The following is a 20,964-nucleotide window of genomic DNA, read 5'->3' as shown; positions in this document are numbered from 1 at the left end:
CTTAGTTCATTGATAAAGAGAATGTTACTCCCTTAAGTCTGCCAACTGTTCTACCATCTTGAGCAATATGGCTTATAGAACGATAATCCAAGAATAGCTCATTTAGCTCCCAGCGTTCATTGAGCTTTTCTTGTATGAAGCATTGAGCAGAGCAGTGTCATTTGTTTCACAAATGTGTTTGCATTCCTTGGCTTCTTTATTATCTATAAAGCATGCAGAATACTGTTCGGAAGTATAAAGAAATCTTAGTGCTTAAAACAATCCCCTAACTCTGGAACTCTTAATCATAGAGCGATTAAGTGCTTTCTATTTTATGTGTAGGTATTTATTAAATAGGTTTGACACAGGTTATGCTGAATTCTTAATTAGTACATGATGAGTCTGAGAATGGAAACGAGGACTAGTTTCCATTTTAAGGTACAGAGCAGCCGTAAGCCCAGTGTGATGACCTGAGCTAAAATAGCGTATCCTTAGTTCATTTTCTGAGATCTGTTAAAATCATTTACTACTGAAGCAATATGACTATAGAGAGAGATTAAGACAGTTTCTTCGAAGAGGGAATGCTTTTCCAGTTGGCTTTCTGTTACATTAACCTTTTGAGCTTTCCTAAAAAGTCATGTTAATCTTCTGGTATTTCTCTTTACTGTGTTATAAGAACAGAAAGTAAAGTTCACAGTAACTTCTGCAGCCATAACTAGTTAATGTGCTTGTACCTCAGAAGTATCTAGAAAGTTCTTATGTTATTTTATTAGTTTAAATGTGCATCTGATCTTGTACAGGTGGACTTAATCTAGGAAAGATCCATGTATTAACAACATGCATTTTGTACATATACACAGTCATTATCAGAGTCATTATGCATTCCATACATACAGGGTCAAGCTGGTTTGATTGCTAGCAGGGTAAGTTAAATTACACATATGTTTCAAGCGTTATCTTTGCACCAGTAAAACTACACCGGCCTCGGTTATGACATTTTTTTAAAAAAGTAAACTGAAGATCTTTGGGGTGGACAGAATTTTCCCATGTTGTATCTTCATACTGGTGTGGTTTGTTCTTACTCATTTAAAGGGTGTTAGATCAAAAGCAAGGTACTTGATAGTGGGGCAGCTGTACCAACAGTGCAATGTAATAGAGCAGCAGATGTTACCATTTATATCAAATGGAGAGTCTAAACATAAAGAAATATTCTTCCTGCTGCTGCTTTTAAAGTCCTTAGTCTACAATGATGTAATATTTTGAAATACTATTAGTAGGAACTTCCTACTAGGATAGTGAAGTTGTATAACTTTTGTCCCTGGAGAAGGGTGTGACTTAAACATTGATGTCTTCTGGGTATAACTGTACTAGTGGAGTGGTTAGTGCTTCTCACTACCAATCCTCAAATCTGCTGGCTGTTCTCGTGGGAATGTTTCATAACCTATTTCAGTTGAAGTAAGCCAAAACCAATTTAAAAAGTAACTTATGTTGACTAAAACATTGAGAAAACTCTGGCACATAAAAACTGAGGAAGAAGTAAAGAGGAGTGGTTGAATTAGTGCAAGCTAATTAAAGTTTTCCCCTGATACGGTGGCTCATGGAGTGCTTTTTTAAATGGAAAACCATTGGCAATGATGCCAGGTTCAACACCAACAAGTTTGGACTAACACTGATGATAGTGATGTATTTAAGAATAACTCTGACTTCTCCTGCCAAGAAGACTCGCTAACTCATTTGCTAGGGACATAAACTAACAGTATTTACATAGGATTTACATACAGAAAGAGATTCTGGTTGCACTTCATTTGAGTCTGAAGGTTGAAGAGAGATGCAATAAATGCATTCTAAGTAACAGAGAGGAAGTCCAATGTCTGTCTTTTGTCAAAATGCCTGCTTTTAGGTGCTTCTTCTAATAAATTGAGATTTTGAAAAGAAGCGATGGATATATAATTTTGTCTCTCTGTGAGTTAGTTTCTTTTTCAAAGGTTTTTGAAAGAGCTTAATTTTTCTTATTTAATTATGTAGGAAGTAATACTGTCAAGCACTTAAGAAATAACTTTGAAAACAAATGCAGCGATTATACTTGTAAAGCAGGTCTAATCAGTGTAAATACAGGTGCTAATATTTGTGTTACTCTGTACGTAGAATAACAGAAGGGGAGCCTTAGTGTATTGGGTACCTTCTAAGAAAGGGATTTTTCCTTTGCTCCAGAAATTTACCACTAATGAGAAAATACACAAATAGATCATCACAGACTGAGGGAATACAAGGGTACAAAAGCAGAATATATTGGACAGCTGGAGAGGCAGCGATCTAATCATGTTGACAGTCTAAATGTTGTCAGTTCATAGAATCATAGGGTTGGAAGGGACCTCTGGAGATCATCTAGTCCAACGCCCCTGCCAGAGCAGGGTCACCCAGAGCAGGTTGCACAGGAACGCATCCGGGTGGGTTTGAATGTTTCCAGAGATGGAGACTCCACCACCTCTCTGGGTAGCCTGTTCCAGTGCTCTGCCACCCTCAAAGTAAAGAAGTTCCTCCTCATGTTTAGGTGGAACTTCTATGCTCAAGTTTGTGCCCTCTTGTCCTGTCCCTGGGCACCACTGAAAAGAGCCTGGCCCCATCCTCCTGACACCCACCCTTTAAGTATTTATAAGTGTTGAGGTCCCCCCTCAGCCATCTTTTTTCCAGACAGTCTTTCTGAGTTCTGACGTTGTTGTCAGCAACACATCTCTAAGACAAATTGAAGAAAGGTTATTAATTTGTTTTGTAGAGTTTTAGATAGACTGTTTCCAGTCTTCATGGCAGATCTACAAAAAGTTGTAGAAGGGAGTAACAGTATCATTAGCTATATGGTCATGAGGCAAAGCATTTCTTACCGTTTCATTTTTCAGAACCTTGAAGGTAAAAGTAAAGGCAAGCATCTTGTGAAGGGATGATGTGAAAATGGGAAACCAATTAAGCAATAATTGCTATAGGCAACTATAGACTCACTGGTTGAAACAGTGAGTGAAGAAAATATTTTTTGCAAGAGTATTCAAAGTGAGACATGAATGAGGGAAAATTTAATTGGGCACTACCTACAAACAACTTAGTGTTTAGTTCTACTCCTTCCCTCTTTTGGACTAATAATATAACTGTAATATTATTCCAGTTCTTTTAGTTGTGGCACATGCTAAAGAAGATCCTAAAATTTGTGCTGTTTTTTTCATGTGGTGTTCTCTGGTCTCTTCTAGAATGCCAGCTCTTATCCTTTCATTATTTTAGATAACTTTAGAAAGGAAATATTAGTGTGATTAGCAGTCTTTTAACTAGCGTCTTGATAAAGTTTGGTTTATCTTGATTTGTCTCATTCCCTTTGAAAGAAGAACAAAGCATTCTCAAGGAAGAAACCGTCAATTATTTGACTCAATCTACTTCTTTCCTAGACTATCAATAAAAAACATTTCTTGTATTTTGCCTGATGTGTGCTTTGAAGGTGTGTGACATGGTTTGGACAAGTGTGGAAAACAGAAGCATTTCTGAAATCAGGAAGATTCACATTAGATGAGAAGACCTTGAAGATTACTTCCAGTTATTGAAGATCAAAACTCAGACTGTGGTGACAGTTATTTAAGTCTTTTCACTGGTAAATGAAGGGTTTTTTTTCTAAAGTATTTAAGGAATATTTCCCAATTTCAGATAGCTCTGAGTTTAGAGTATATTCACCCTTTCATGTGAAACAGTTCAGCTTTTGGGAATGCTGGCTTGAGTAACTCATGAAAAGAAGCATTTAAAAACATGAGAAATGTGCTAATTTTGTAAGTTTACAAAATAGAAGAAAAAACAGCCAAAGCACCACTTTTTCTACTTAATTCTTTGCAGTGGTCTTTAAAGAGTGATTAAGCATGCCTGATGTGAAGTCTAACACGGATACCTTAGCTGAGGTCCCAGAGTTAGCTTAGAATTTGTTGATAGCCAGTTCTCCTTGGCCTGTCCTGCCCCCTCGTCTCTAGTGTCAAGATGCACAGCTGAACAGGTAGCTACTGCCCAAAGAGGCAGCCTTGCTGCTTCCCACAACTGCAACTGGTGCTTGCCTGTCTCCACACTGAGCTGCGTCAGGCAGCTGGAGGGACCAAAAACAGAAGGTACAGTTCCATGGTGCAGTTTAACTGAACTATCGGTTCCCCACCACCAGTGATGGAGTGTGAGGTTTGCCTCCTCCTTCATCTTTGTTTTTTTCCTCCCTCCCTTGACTTCTAACAACATGTTCTCCTTTTTGTCTGCGGTGGAATGAATCTGACTGTGAAGTAAATTATTAGTTCAGTGTGCTCACCTAGCGGATATTTGGTGCATTTCTGCTAGGTTAGTGTTCTGTCTTTTTAGTGAGTTGGATTGTCCTAGTGTGTGGTCAACACCACCACAGCTTGGTCAGGGTGAGCAGGACCTCCTCGCCAGGGATGAGCTATAATACTGTTCAAACTGTTGAAATTCTTTGAAACTATGCCATGACTCTACAAATAAGGAAGAGGTTTCTGCCAGTTCAGTTCCTTGAACTGACCCCTCAAGGCATTATGCGTATACTGATGCCAGCACAAGAAGAGATGAAATAGTAAAGCAAAAATAGGCAATGGGATAGGAATGCCTGTTTCAGCTAGCTGCTTCAGCATTTGAGCTGTGGCATGAAATGTTGCCTGAAAGTTTATCATTTAAACATTGAAGTTGGTGAGTTTTTTCACCAGTATACATGCTCTTCAGAGCAAAGTCACCTGGCTTATTGGAGGTGATCTAAGTTAAGGCATTTCATTACAGAGTACCATTGTTACAAATACTGCATTTGTCAGTTAGTGCCCTTGTGTTTAGGGATCGCTAAGATAAATAAAGCAACAACACGCAAAAGAACCTACTACTAAATGTTTATGCAACTTAAAATTTCAAGTGTCGAAATATAAAACATCATGTAATTCATCTTGTAAATAATACTCTATAATTTAACATTATAAAAAAGAGATAGAAGACATAAGGGAATAATCCACTGTATGTAATTACAAGTCACACTGGTTACAAAGGATGTGATTGCAACACATGAAGTTGTGCACCAACACGAGCCCTAGCCTCATTTATGCCATGTCAGGTAAATGAGGGAGGAACCTGATTCTTATTAGCATTTATTTTAGGATGTAGTTGAGTGTGATATTTGCAAGTGTCAGAGACGCTAATAATTTAAATATTTATTTTTCTTAAAGTCCATGGAAATTCCATTTCCTCAGGCCAAAATTAAGATTGCGCTCTACTTTAAGAACTCTGATACATAATCAAGGACATCAGTGCAACTCCTGATAGTTATTGCTGCTAGCTGTCGTCCCACCTGTAATACACAGGTGGCCAAGGTGGTGTTGAGCCGGTTGCTGAGCATTACTGTTTATTGCACGGCATTTTAACACGAACGGTAAAGACGCACTTCACAATAATGCACTACGCTCTGGTGATTAGCAGCCAGCAACTAGTTCAGAAGCAGCTCATCCGCATGTACACTTTGAGTGAGAAGATGAGGTGGAGGATTAATTCGGAAGGGCGTTCCAAGCCATGCTGCCTCTGCTTATAAGCGCTATTAAAGTTGGACCAGAGTTTCAGACTGGTTGCCTGCTTCTGAGAGTCTGAATCAGTGCTTTACTCACTAGCAAGAGCTGTAGTGGGACTGACTGCTGAGGAGTATTAATTTGCCATTTATTTTTGCATACACAAAGGAATTTCACCTACTGAAGTGAAGCCAGCATAAGGTCACATCCTCATAATTAGTATAACTTCATAGATCCGGCCTGATGTACATGGGTCTTAGGAAGTCACTGCATTAAAAAAAAGCAACCAATGATCCCCAGAGGGATATATTGGCAATTATCCATTGTAAACAGTCTTAGTTTTGTTTAAAGGCTTGTTTCACTACAGAAGTTTAAAAATGCGATGTCACAACAGTATAAATACACATTTTATGCCTATAATAGGACTGTTTCTAACTTAACTCAAAGTTTTTGAACTTTATAATTTGTGAGTCAAAGCAATTAGAGTTTCACAACTTCTCCGTAAATGGCTTTATCAGCATTTATAACTCAAGAATTTTACACCTCTGCACTATATCCTCAAAAAAATAATCACAAGTTCAGTACCCTCAAAAACTGAATTTGCAATGAAATAAATAAATAAGGCTTTACCAGAAGGATGGTTCTTCATGCCAAAAACTTCAACTCTCTCTCTGTATATATAATTTATTATTATTTAATGACAGCTTTGAATGACAAAACTTCAGCGCAATAATACAGAGAGCTCATAGCCCCTTCCTTTTGTTCAAGCGATGATTAATGTCACATCAAGAGGCCTCAAATTACCAAGTTCTAATGCATGCGTGAAAATGCAGAGAAACTGAGTATACTCTTCCAGTGCATCTATTACTGTTGTAAACACTAATTAAAAAAAACCTGCTTTCATAGCTCTTTCATAATGTAGCAGTTGTCAATTGGTACTGCTGTGAATTATATCTACGAAAGATCCTAGTTATTGTGTTAGAGATTTTTTTCTAGTTGTAAAGGTATGCTAACATGCATGAAGAGGTAGGACAGCCTCAACCTATTCTCCAGATTCCTCTTCATCATAAGAGTTCAATCTTATTTGTACGCTTGAAGTACTCTGTTCACGCAGCTCTAGTTCAAATGAGAAGCAGATGCCTATTTTAGATAAAGTTTCAAGAATTCACTTCTAATGGTTTATGCTTCTCTGAGACTTAGTTTCCCTATGACCGGAGCATCATAGTTGAAGACGTGTATATTGCATCACTGCTTTGCTGCAAGGGAAAACGTGTCAGTTTAAATCACTTTCAGTTTTAAAGCTAACTTGTTTTACTAATACATCTTAGCTGTGAGGGCAGTCACAGCTGCTTCAGAAGAACTAACGAGCAGGTGCAAAGTGATTCCTTAAAGCTACACCCCTCTGGATTCTGGAGGTCAGTCCTTTTGTTTCCTACCAAGATGACACTGCAGAAACGTGCCTCTGAGCCGCAGCATCATCTAACGAGTAGCACAGAATGACTGGATGAGCAATTGAAAAGCTTTTACTTTGGTTTGAGGTTTCTGTGTCTCAACAGGATTGTGATGTATGGGATTCATACTTCAAGTTCCTAGCTGGTGAATTCATTGTTGTGATCAAGAATTTATGCAGTTTCAAGATGAGTTTCCCTCTTTTTTTTTCAATTTTTATTATTAACTGCTTGTAGGTAAAAAAGTACTTTTTTTTTTTTCCTAAGGTGCACTGTCAGGTGTACAGTGAAACATTAATGTTAGAAGCAGCATTCTTAAAAGCTGTGCTTATGTGGTGGTTGAGACCCTCAATGATGGACACTTAAGTGTTTGCTACGCTTTTTTGAGAGATTTTTTTTTTCTCTGAGAGCTGTGCCATTTACAAGTCATTCTCTGAAGATTATAGTTGTTGAGAAAAACCTTCTTGAAAGTGCTTTGAATGGAGAGGTGACATTCTTCAAGTTCAGAAATAGCTGGATTTGAAAACTCCTGTGAACACAAATTTCTCTCTCTTGGTTCTGACAATCCCATTTGAAAGAAAATCTTTTTGACCAGTAAAATTCTTCTGATGGGGGAAGGATAGGAGCATCACTTGTTTAGGGAATATTAATCTAGTCAGGCTTTCAAAGTCCATTGTAAATTCATTAGGTTTTTATTTAACAATTGTCACCTTTAAAGCAGTTTGATTCTAAACAGTTTGTCAAAGGATTTGCATCCCACTGCCCTTCGTGTTTTCTTACATTGTTGATTCAGTATTATCAAACAGCGCTAATAAAATATTGAAAATACTCAGTGCACTGAAATCCAGAACTGACCATAGGCATCCTTTATTCTTGCTGTTAGGAGCAACGTAAGTATACTCTGGTTTACTCTTAAGAGCAGTGGGAGAGGTTCTCTAAAGAGATTCCCTGTCTTGATGATGTATTATTTTTGCAGGAATTCTAAATTAGATTCGAGAAAAAAGTAGGAAGAAATCTGGAGCAGAATAGAGTGTTACTCAGTCACAACCTCCAAGGTGTACTCAGTTGTAGCAATACAGTCTAAATGCCCCCAAAATAAACAAAATTAAAGAAAACACAAGCAACTCTTGTTTCAGTAGCTAAGAAAGTGCATTTTTGAGTTGTAGACTATTACAGGTGGGAAGGGACATCAAGGAAGCCTCTAGTCCAAAACCCCATTCCAAGCAGGATCAGCTCTGAGATCAGACTAGAATTTCAGCATTTTATTTGGTTTACTCTTATTTTTTGCAAAAGATCATCACATGCACAGTATTTCTGGTATGTCAAATTGTCATGAAACAGTAAGGTCTTCCTCCGAAATAACTCTTTGCAAAAAGTACATCTCTTACCCAAAAGTGTGTCTGTCTTATTTAAATAGTTCTCTAATTTGCTTTTAGGATGTTATGCTCTTCTTTTTAGCTTTTCTTTTTTTATGTGTGCATGTCTTTTGTTATGAAGTAGTACTAATTTCTGTCACTGCGTGTGTAAACAATGCAATATTTTGTTGCTAGTATTTTATTTAAAATAAGAAAACATATGATAGAATATGCTGGCTGACTTGAACGTGCTCTGTGAATAGCGATTGTGCTACAGCTCGCTGCGTGCAGAAGTGGGTTAATAGAGTGTGCCTGCAAGGGTGCTGACATGTATTAGATCTTCTGAGGAGATAATGCCTCTCAACGCAAGTCTCATATGTTTTATGTGTATGTCTGTCATCTTTTGGCTTAATTTAACTAACAGTGCAGCATGCTTGTGGGTGATTAAGAATGGTCTACGGTGCCCAAATATTTCTATAGTCTTCCTTTCCACACACTTCCAAGGCCTGCGGTTCTGGCCCTAGTCAAAAGAAATGCCTCTTTCCAATTACAAGAGCAGAATGATCTTCAAACTGAGTTAACATTTTTATTTGCATAGTTGATTGGAAAAGTTAGAGATCACTGGGGTAGGAGATAGTTCCTAGGACTTCTAGCAAAGTTAACGTGAAAACCAACTAACTATATATATATATCTATATGTATATACACACACACACACACACACCCCTTTTCTACACATGTAACTACTTTCATTAGCTTTTTTTATGGTTACACAGCACACTTCCTGCCTATTAAATAAATAAATAATTTATTTACACCATGTAAATATCCTTTATACTGACGCCATTTATTCTTATGTTAATGCATGAATATGTGTGTTGGTATTAAATGTCTTTATAACTTTGCCTGCAATGAGGAGGCCATATACATTGTATATTTGAAACAAAGCAAATTTAGTACATAGACAAATTTTTTTGTGTAAGAGTACTTTCCTTATTCATATAAGAAGTATCACAGTGTTTTTAATACAGCTTTTGTCAGGAAAATTAAGTGTTTGTGGTGCTTCATAATTTGTGTATGTTCATTTTAAGTACTGCCTAGCGAATATTTGTAAATCAAAATACCCAAACAAACAAGGCATACATCTGAATGCTTTATACTGCATTAAGGTAGTAGTGCCTGTTAAATCCTGCAAAATTCTTACGAAGATTTGGACTTCTTATGCTGTAACTACAGTATTGATGGCAAACCAGTATCTTATTCTAAACATGAGTATTTTCTGCCTCCCAAGTAGTGCCTCTCGTTAATTACAATAACCAGCATCTTTTTTTAAACATGAATATTTTCTGCCTGCCAAGTCATGCCTCCTATTAATTACAAAATTGACCTTCAAGCACTCCTATTAATGCTAAAAAAATCAGTATGAGTTCAGAAGAAGTCAGCTTTCCCCCCTTTGATTTGCATTAACAAAACTGGCTCTGTTCCAGCTTTTAAGATGTCGATTATGTCCCTGCTGATGTCATGGTCAGTAATTCACTTCTGTTCTCACAGGGAGTTTACTGTATTTTTATTTTTTTGGGAAAGCAGAGGAGGAAAATAGGAAATCTTTAGGTGAGTTATTTGAGTAAAGAGATACATAAGTTTACCAATAGAAAATAAATGATTACTTTTATAGTATAATCAAACTTTAAATTCTGCAGGGATGTCACCTTCAGACAACTATGAACATACTTTACTTATGTGAACTGTATTTTCCCCAAGATATTTTTACTTTTGAGGCTATAGATGTTAAGCATCTTCTTTCCTTTTTTTGACAGGAAATTCTGGTGATTAAAGATCATGGCAACAATAGAGGAACTGGCCCATCAAATTATTGAACAGCAAATGGGAGAGGTACATACATTTTGAGTCTTAGTTAAGAGACACTGAACAATAAAATGCACAGACTGATATGTCAAAACCAAAATCACAAGAGGAAATAATTTTTAGTACACCTAAAGCTTCCAGAGACTCTCCCATGAAAGACTAGAATTTACTATGCCCATTTTAAAGTTATGCCACAAAGTCTTTCTTGCCAAACTTTGCCCCACAGAAACGAAGCTAAGGAGAATGTTGCAGTGTTTCCAGTAAGGGAGTAGCTGTTCAGCTCTGCTTTTTGGGCCTGTAATGGTCTTCGGAGGCCTCTGGTTGTAGAATTGCTTAGCTCACTTTCAGTTAGAAAATTTACCATCAAGAGAGTTGTCAGTACATAGCTTTTATTTTCCAATTAAGCAATTGCTTCAATTGTCACTTTTGTTTTCATGAGTAAAGGTTTGCCATGCTCTTCACTGTGAAATATTTGTTGGTCTTTGGCATAAGTCAAAAGGAAGATTGAACTCTTGTTTCTGCTAACTTCAGCTTTTCATTTTCTGTAACCTGTGTGCAGAATCTGTCTATTGCAGCCAGAGAACTTCCAGAGATGCACAGTTTAAGCATAGCATAGTCTATTTAAAATTAGCACTGCTTTAAATTGGATACAAGCAGTATCTTATTTATCTTACATAAATGGTATTTTTAGCTAGATATATCCGCTCTTTAATTCTTGTCTAGACATGGACTTAATTTTAAAGTAATTTTAGTTCTCAGTCTTGATTTCAAATAGAAAGGTTAGAGATGGGGGTGGGATGGTTAATTCTATTCTGTATAAATTCTTACAGCTTTTATTGTTGTAGCATCTGAGGGTTGCCAAGGCTGTCTCAAAGGACATAAATGATTTATGTGATGTATGGTGTTTTCTTTCTCTCACTTGTCCTCTTTATAAGTGAAAATGGCATGTCTAGTGTAGTTTTGTTTTGGTAATGTAATTCCTTGTGGAGGTCTAAATAGGGCTGCATTTTCTGGGGTTTGGGTTGGGTTTTTTTGAAAGTACAGGCTAGTCAAAACTAGCTGAAGAGTACATTCCACTTGGAAAAGAGAATGGTGTGATGATGGTGTTTAGCCTCTGTGAGGGTTGTTTCTCAATTTCATAGTGTGATTCCGTGAGACACTGAGCTGACTTAGTATCTCAGGGCCGTGGGAGAGGGAAGGTCCTTTTTCTGTTTCTTACCTTCTTTAGTTTCCACACTTGCAGCAAGCTAACCCGGCCAAAACAAGTGGAAGGTTTTCTGCTGGGCTGTGCATTGAGTAGGGTCTGAGAAGGCTGTAATGAGTTACCAGAGCCAGCATAAAACAGGTGTCTGGTAGCCCCAGGAAGGCAGGGGAGAAGACGGAGGGAGTGGAGGTGCAACACTGCAGAGAGCTGTTGGCTGTTTCTGTTCATGGTGAAAGTGCAGCCTTATGGTTTTCGTGGATATCATTCTGTCAGCAGTGTAGATTCGGATTTGTCCTTTAGCAAGGTTTTACTAAGCCTGAGACAGTCACATCTTATTTGGCAGCAGTGCAGCTTGAGCATTCCCCAGTCCTCACTTAGCCACTTATTCTCATGCTGTGCTAGCCTTGTTCACGTAAGTTCTTCGTGTCATTGTGTGGTGGACAAAAAGGGAAAAAAAATAATTATGGGATAGTGGACAAAGGTCTTCTCCCTCCCAGTTGGGGGCAGTTCCCTTACGTGGTGCAAGTCAGTCTCTTCTCCCAAGTAACAGGCAATAGGACAAGAGGAAATGGCCTCAAGTTGCGCCAGGGGAGGTTTAGACTGGATATTAGGAAAAATTTTTACACTGAAAGGGTTATTAAGCATTGGAACAGGCTGCCCAGGGAAGTGGTTGAGTCACCATCTCTGGAGGTATTTAAAAGACGGGTAGACATAGTGCTTAGTGCTATGGTTTAGTGATGGGTTTTGTCAGTGTTGGGTTGATGGTTGGACTAGATGATCTGAAAGGTCCCTTCCAACCTAAGTGATTCTATGGTTAGAAGGGCGGAAAAGCATCACCCACGGCGGTGCAAGGTAAGTCTCCGTAAGTCAAAACTACTGTCAAAGATGCATGTCATGCATGAGTGCACGGCCTGAAAGGTGGAGTCAGCAAGGAAAGTGGCCTTCATGTAATAGCGTACGTTCCTACCTGCCTGTGACCTATGGGCTGTAATTGCATGGTGGTGTTCCTGTTCAATGTAAGCATTGAAAACCATCATTTAAGGTCTGTGGAACTTCAGCAGTATTTTTGCTAGCATTTGTAATTCTCTTGAATGTTGAAATAGTTTTAATTGAATTTACAAGAAAGATGTACATGAAAGGAAAAAGACAGGTGCTCCCATTCTGAGGAGAATGGAAAGTGCTCCTGCGGGTCATTGAAATAATGGTCTGAAATTTTCTGTGACACAGGTTTTGATTTCTTTACAATATTAACTCTTGTTTGTGAAGCATTCTAAAACACAAACTTATCACAAAAAATTTATGGTCATGTTAACAAACGTATTTTTTGTTAATTTAGGGCTTTTTTGCATAAAAGCAAAACTTACTAAAAAAAAAAAAGGAATTTATAGCCTTGCCTTTATGGAGCATTGCACAATGTTTATCCTTTCTCAAACTCTGCCAGCTGCTAATCATCTTTTGCTGAGTGTGAGATAATTCATATTTTTACATCAAGATCACACTCCTTGACTTATGTAGGGAGGTTGCCTGTCAAGAGCCCGCAGCAATCTCTTTTCTTTAATCTGTGCTTGGGTACACTAAGTATACGGTGGTTTGTTTCCACAGTCCTGCCAGGTAACAGTAACAGAGGAAAGCTACGTAGTTGTTGAAACAGAGTCTATCATACACATACAAAATACAGTTTTTAACAAATACTGCGGTTATTCTTATCAGTATTTTTTTTTTAACTGCAATAAAAAAAGTGTATTCTGTATAAAAGTAGAACTGTCAAGCTGACATTTTGTGGGGTTGAAGAGCAGTTTTAGCTCACACAACATGTAGATCATGACATTTCAAGGGAGCGAGCATAAAGCATTCCTGGAATATGTAGCTTATTTTGCAAAGCAAAGGTAAACGCACATAAAACTCCACTTGCCTGTAAATCACCACATGTACATGTCACTTGAAAGGCCGATGCAGAATTTTAGTGCTTGAAAGTGTCTCTTTCAAACTCTAAATGTTGCTGTACAATGAAGTCATCTCTGTCCTTTACTTAAGCAAAGAAGTGGATGAATTGTTTGAATATGGAAAATACTCGTAGTCATGAAAAATTGGGTATTTTTAGAAAGCAGTGTTCCAAAATGGCTTGGGCAGTAGTTTGACAAGCATTTCTTTTGATCCTGCTGGCAGCTTAAGCGATCCCCCCCAGCAGCTTAATCCCACTCTCTCATTTGCTCTGATGTGTGTGCTTCTGAGCGTTGCGGAGATCTGGATTGAAGGTTTGATCTGTGCTAAGAATAGCCTTTGTTTGTCTGTCTCTCCTGGGCTGCGTTTTAACCTGCATCAGTGTCCTATTCCACATCACCGAATGACTAACCAACCAGTTTTACCTACCAAGCTGAAGGCCTAAGAGCAAGTAAGTTATACGAGCTGAGACTGGTACCAAAAATAATGCATTTTCAGGTAGAATTTCAAAATCAGCTTTTAGGCTGGTGCGAGCTCGTGTTTCTACTGTAAGGGGAGGTCTTACACTCCTTCCCCTTCTCATCCTCGCTTTCAGCTGTGTGTTCTTGCCTCCTTTCTTCTGCTGGTACTAGCATTTTACATGGTGGAGTGGTTGCAAAATCAGGAAGCTGATCCAGGAGGAACAAAAAAGCTCTCAATGTGTTATGAAACATGACCTTTACTGCAGATAAACATATATATATTCTCTATATTAATCCTTGGGGGTGAGGCAGCAGTTGAAGAGGAGCGTTTTTATGATGGTGTAAATACCAATACTTATTATTAATACAGAATTGCAGGATGTTCCAGAGATTTTGAATTGCAAAAAGTTCAGGGAGTTACTCAGGAATTTAAGACAAAAATTTCAGTTTGAAGGTATCTGTAAACTTACTACAAAAAGCCCAGCCTTTCTCATCAAGCCTCTGGAAATAGTAGCTGTACTTCTTAACTTTTATTGACAAATAATTTAGTGAATAATACCCTTCCCCATATGCCTTTGGCTATAGCATGTGAAGATTTTTTAAAATACCGATAATTGTTAAAACATTTCCACAAATTGTGCATTCCATTAATTTTCTCTAATTTTCTTGATAGTTCCCCAGTATAGAATTCTGGTGTTCTGTTTTTGCTGCTTTAACAGAAGAACAGAAATGAGACAGAAAAGGCCAATTGCTCTGTTTCCACACCAAAAATTCTTTTGTCACTTTACGTAAGACATTGAGGTAAAAATATTTTAGTGTAAATATACCACAGCTGTGATGAACGGTATTGTGTTTAGTATGTGTGAACATGCACATCAACATTAATAAATATTCAGTCTGGTTGACTTATATGGACTTGTCAACAATGAATTGTTTTACTTGATGTGTTTCTAAATTTCAAATCGGAAGGTATTTCAAAATGGGTTTAAAACCGTGAAACAAACAGAATTTTTTAACTAGCAAAATTAAGCTGTTAAATTAGATTACAAGCATTTGCATTCCTTATACAGTAAGAGTGTCAGACTTTCTGTTGCCTTGTGCAGAGAAATCAGAAGTTGGTGAAACCTTAAGATTTCATCCATTAAGATAGTGTATCCATCCTTAAGTATATACACTGTCAATCCATTACGTTTGTTTCTTTTTTTTCCTAGATTACCCATTCCCAGGGAGCTGTTACACAAACACTAATGGATGGGACAGCACAACGAATACAGATCGTCCCTGCAGATTCAGGCCTCTCTTTACCACAACGTATACAGGTATGCTTCATCTGATACATTTTAAAAGCAGAGATGAACTATTATTTCTGCCAGTTTTCACATTTTTTATTTGCATCATGTTATTTGCTTGAATGTAAATATTCAGCCCTGGATGTCAGAGACCGTTTCTATATAAATAGGAATAAAACATCATTCCAATGCTTCCCCCTTTTTTTTTTCTTCTTTTTTTTTTCTCCTAAGAATTTTAAGATTTAGAAAAAAATATAACCACTGAACAGAAAAGACTTTTCCCAATACTGTAATGATATTGCTCTTTAAAAGCGGAATAATTTTTAGATCAGGTAATTGAATTGAGTTGTTGGAACATTTCGACATTTTGGAGCAGGGAGGGAGGGACATACTACATGGTATCATTGATAAAAGTCATGAAAAAGTGCAAGGCAACCTAATGTTTGAGAAGGATACTGGATTTTGATTGTCCCAACCAATGTTATATGTCCCAGTATGCTAATTTATAGCCTGGCCAGATAATAATCTCCAATTCAAGTGATGGTAGGAAGTTTTTGGCAGTGTGGATCAACATAGATGTGTGTATATGGAGATTAGGAGGATTTGGGGAGTGGAATTTTATGTTTTGTCCCTTAAAAATCAATGCAAATACTTGCAAATGTTTTATTTTTAAATTTCATCCAAGAGAAAAATATCAACTGCAGGATAAATTTAAAAAATATTTTTAGGTAGGTGTTGTTGCATATAAAACCACTCTCATTTAAGCGAGCCAGCTGCCATTATAATCTTGGCTGGTCTTTCTTTTGCTGGCTTCACTCTTTAGTATTTTCCACTGTTTTTTCCTGTTTCGGTGCACTGCATCCAAGCTTTCAGCCTTACAAGACTCTTCACAGCCGCCCCGCATACATGATCTTCTGTTTTGTTTTATCACCCCCTGCCTGTGCTCTAGTCATGGTACCGGTCCTATCTATCCAGTAGACCTTTATTCTTTCAGCTACCTCCACTCCTTTTCTACACTTTGTATACAGCTGTACCTTTTATTAACTTATTTATGTTAATCAATTAACCACCATCTCTTTATCCGCTATTTTCCTTGTCAGTACCTATATGCTATAATGTCCCTGTAGTGTGAAGCCATTTAATGGAATTTCAGCATCAGGGTCTGACTGTGGGACGACGACATATAAACCCATGAGCCTTTATTGTTGAACAGCAGGACAGTTCTGTTGGTTCAAAGCCAGTGGCAGACTTCTAACCCGTGTGTGTCACCTTTTTTGGGAAGGGAGAGCTACTTTTGGTTAGGCATTGCTGAAAATGTGATGCACGTAGAAGAATTGTGTTTTTAGGGACAGGGACATTTTTATAGTTTTTCATCATCTCATGTAGCTGGAAGATCACTTGGACGTAACCCAGCTACTGTGTTCCTTGTCTTTTTTCACCACGCTCGTTGATTCTTGCTTCACATCGGATGGTAAGCGCTGTGGGGCAGTGGTTGTCTCTTGATATGTGTGGAACAACACTCAGTTGAATGGCATCCTTCCTGCAACAGGCACCTACAAACATGTCACCAAAATAAGTAATAATAAATTAGATATGAGTTAGAATTTAGTAATGAAAACTTCCTTCAAAGCAGACTTTAGATGAAGAGTGAAGTAATTTGTAGGAACAAATACATCTCAGTGAAATGTTCAAAATAAATGTTAAATTGATTCATTTTGAGTTTATATTTTTAATCGATATTTTTCCTTTTTTTTATTACGTTAAATGCCAATTAGTTAAATAACTATCTGAAATCTTGAAATACAAAATCCTCAGTAAAATGTTCCTTAAAACATGTTTCATTAGTCACCCTTTGTAGGGAATGCTAACATCTTCTGTAGGATAAAAGTTGAATGTCACATTTGTTGTTAAACAGACACGTGGGTTCAAAACCAGCTCAGTTACAAACAGATGGATTAGTCCTCTGTCTTGAGGCACTTTTTTTTTCTAAAATAAGAACACAGAATTATGGAGGTATTTAATTTATTGAAATGATTTTCAAACGGAAGTCAAAACCTGTTAGTGGACAAGGCTTAAAAGCACCGAAGGAAAATACTGTCCGCCATTATCATCAGGGTGCTTCAATTAAATACATGGGGGAGGTGTATTTTTTAAGCAGATAATCCTAAATTAATATATTCCTGTTCTATAACATGATCCCTTTAGCAACATTGAGTTTCAAATTATTAAGAAACATAATGTGTTGTCACTGAGCCCTGATGGATTCCCTTGAGAAGTGGTTTTCTTTTTCCCTCTGATTATTTTATTCTCTTACCTCAACATTTAGGTACTGCAAGTTGTTTCACTTTGGTGGATTGCTCCACTTTCAGAGTGCCATTGCGATTTAGGTGAAGTTTTTGCAGGTATATGGCCATAAGAGGTCAGCTGCAGACAGACTGCTTAATTGTTTAAACTGCTTTCTCTTATGCTTCTGTCAAATGCTTGACAGCTGCAGAAACCATTTATACAGATTGAACAGCTTCGTACTGATTTTAACGTAACACTCTACCTACTATATCATGCAGTGAAAATTACATGGGCATCCCCCTAGAATTGGAGGAAGCCAATTGAAGAATTGGGACACACTTTGTTAAAAAGGAGGTGAAGTGAATTGTGTGAAGTAGCAATGATTCTTCTGCCTACTGTCCTGCCATATTTTTCTACAAGTATATACCTTTTAAAAATGCAAAGCTGGAGTGTAATATGAAAGCAGATAATTTAGCATATATATCCAGAAAATAATTTCAACTTTAGTTCAAATTTGTATCTTTGCTCTTTGGGACGTGCTGTATTTTGAGTTAGTTTTATACTATACTTCGCATAAACCGACCTAGATGAAGTATATGCCTTTTTTTGATGTACATACAGTTGCACTTTTAAGTTTTGATAGTGAGACGGGTTTTAGATAAGAGTATCTTTTAAAGAGCAGGTCTGGAAATTCAAGAAACGGCACGATATCCTGTGCTTGCCTTTTGTACATGTATGCACTCTGTTGCAGATAACATGCGTTGGATTTCTCCTAATCTCAATAAAGTAGATATGTTTGGAGAGAAGGGGAAGGGAACATCAGCTGCTTTGAAAATAACCAGAAATGACACAAGAGAAATAAAGATTGTAAAATGATGAAAAACGGAATGAAAGGAGAAAGTTAAGCAAAGAAGGGAATTAAAAGGGCAAGGAAGTTTGCCTTCTAAGGAATATGGAACCAACATAAAGAACATTTCTTTCAAATAAAGAAATTGAAAGAGAAATTGAAAGAAGAAATAAGGGACTGCTGTAGTAATTTGTGGTCCTGGACGTGTGGATATCTGAGAAAACTGACTGGAAATCCCTGTATTAATCATGTTAATAACTATTGTGGGGTTTTTGCGTTGTCTTCCCATTGTACGCCCCAAATCTCATGATAATTTCTGTTCTTTTCTTAATATCTTTAGCAACTGGAATTTTATCATCTTGCCTGGACTTCTCTCTTAAATAAGCTTTTAATTGTGTTTTGCAGAGAAAAACTTTGAAATTTGATCCATAAAAATGTTAATAGCAAAAGGCTACCAGAAGGAAACACATTCCTTTAGTATATTTTGAAACTCATAATTTCTGAATATTTGAAAGTGGCAGTATTGATTTATAACGGCTGAAATTTTATTCCAAATAATTTCTGTCTCTCACTGCTTATCTTTTTAAAGCATAAGCGATACAGTTTTTTGAAACAAATTTAAGTATATTGAACATTTAGAGGAAGTAATAAGCTAGTTGTGAAGGTGCAATAGTTTATAAAGATTTGTGTGAAATTAGGCCTCATTCAGTTTCTTTGTGCCCATTCTCCACCTAGAAAATATAATTAATATTGCCACCCTAATTACATGAAACTAGTTATGATAAGGTGTTAGATTGTGAAATAAATAAATTAATCAGTAGTAAGAATCATATAAATGTTAAGAATGGATAGATGGACATAAATGTTTGGTTATAGGTAAAAAAAATAAATCCATTGAGCTATTTTATTGATCTGTAATTCAAAAATAGTTTGCAGGAAACAGTCTTTGTAGGATGATTCCCCTTAGTCTCCAGAATAAACCAGGCAGTTTTCCGTATAGGCATTTTGATGGAGAAAGGCAGGAAGTGATTGAAAGCGAGATTTGTAATGGAGGATACGTGGAATCTTGATGAATTTATCTGAGGATTATAATCTCCTGACAAAGTTGGCAAAAAATGGAGTTTAGTGGAGGATTATTTAATAAAGTTCTGCTGTATTTGTGCTTGAAAATAGGGATAAAATAGAAAACGCAGTCTGTAGGCCTGTTCTTGATTATGAAATCCAACATGAAAATAAGTTTTTCCTTTTAAAAAAAGAAAAAATGGCAAGGAGAGAGATTCTGTTTTACTTATTTTATTTAGGAATATATATGTGAAAAAAAAGCTCCCCAAAAACAAAGCCTAAAATGTATATACAGATGCAACAAGATTATTGCTTTACTTGCTGTTTGATGCTTACTTTTTTATTTGGAAGTCTACATTTGTAGTTTTAGGAAGCTTCTTGTTAAGCATCCAAATCTGGGAGGTGCTGAGCACTGCACGTGGTATGCAGGGAGTTCAAGAGTTAAGATTTCTCGTAACCTGACAGGTCCTAGGGCTGATCGAGGGCGTGCTGGAATCATCAAGGGTTTCAGTAGTGTTGTAAAAGCACAGGCCAATTGTAAAACTTGAGTACAAATTCAGGTTTTGACTTCAGACACCCTTGGTTGAAGTGTGTTTCAAATACAGTGAAAATCCAAGGTTTTGCCTGAGTTTAATTCACTCTTGTGTGACAGAGGGGAAGATGATCCTGCTTCACAAATGTCAAAGGCAAAATTCCCGTTTTCTTCAAGTGCCCGGATTGGGCCCCAAAGGTGAACTTAAATTACCATAACAATTTGAGATAAATGTATTATTAGATTGTCACAGATCAGCAGACGGGCCAGAAGATTCAGATTGTTACAGCACTTGATCAGAGCTCAGCAGGCAAGCAGTTCATCTTAACAAATCATGATGGCTCTACCCCAAGCAAGGTGATCCTTGCCAGACAAGATTCCACTCCAGGAAAAGTTATCCTAGCAACTCCAGATGCTGCAGGTGTCAACCAACTGTTTTTTGCATCCCCTGATATATCTGCACAACACATCCAGGTAGATAATCCACTTTATTTCATAATTTTTGTTCAAATGGGATAAGAGGAGATGTTTTATTTCCAAATAATGTCTGTCTGGGGTTCTCCTTTTTTGAGGTTTTTTTTTTAACGGTATACTTTTTCTTGCATTAGGACTCAGCATGGATACTTAGAAATTATGAAGAAAACTTTTTTTTTGGTAAATTTATTGCTTTTAAAATTTATACCCTGGCTCGTGACATTAGAAAGAATGCTGTTATTTTTATTGTCATTTCCAGCTCCTGTCATACCAACACTCCTTTATTTCTGCTTCGTGACTCTCCATCTGTTTTCATGTATCGTTGAAAAACATGTTCTTTCCTCCATTGTCTTTATCACTTAATGTTTCCTTCTGCTTGTTTTCCTTTTCGTACGCTGCTGTAACTACTCTTCAGCTGTGTGAATTGTACTCCAAAGTAGTTTGTCAGAGAGACTATTTAGTAGGGAAGGACATTACTCAGTGGGGGTGGGAAAATAACACTAAATATTTTGGGTTTACTAATGTGAGATTGTAACTAGTCAGGGTTGTAACTCCCTAAATCGGTTCCCAGTGCACTTGACTTTCATGCACATAGTATGTGCTGCTTCCTTAGTGCTCACCCTCCGACTTCCAGGCTTTTTGCCCCATATCCTCCCCTGGCA

The 20,964-nt window shown here is 37.2% G+C and overlaps 1 protein-coding gene across 5 annotated transcripts in view; it reads left to right on the top strand.

Annotated features, from left to right (window-relative positions):
- NR2C1 (nuclear receptor subfamily 2 group C member 1) overlaps positions 1-20,964 on the top strand; it is a 52,315-nt gene that overhangs the window by 5,495 nt on the left and 25,856 nt on the right. For 2 of the 5 annotated variants that reach the window (XR_012585550.1, XM_074575226.1), the window contains exons 1-3: positions 10,152-10,233; positions 15,024-15,131; positions 20,072-20,302. Coding sequence is in view for 4 of the 5 variants with exons in the window: in XM_074575226.1 (XP_074431327.1) it covers positions 10,180-10,233; positions 15,024-15,131; positions 20,072-20,302 (393 nt within the window). In the remaining variant the exon portion in view is untranslated. Of the gene's footprint in view, positions 1-10,151; positions 10,234-15,023; positions 15,132-20,071; positions 20,303-20,964 lie in introns of those variants that run through there. The other 3 variants (XM_074575234.1, XM_074575244.1, XM_074575257.1) reach the window with 3 other exon arrangements.

The sequence above is a fragment of the Larus michahellis genome, chromosome 1, assembly GCF_964199755.1.
Source record: "Larus michahellis chromosome 1, bLarMic1.1, whole genome shotgun sequence".
In the NCBI taxonomy this organism is placed as follows: domain Eukaryota; kingdom Metazoa; phylum Chordata; class Aves; order Charadriiformes; family Laridae; genus Larus; species Larus michahellis.
This window is presented reverse-complemented; position numbering and strand designations above follow the sequence as displayed.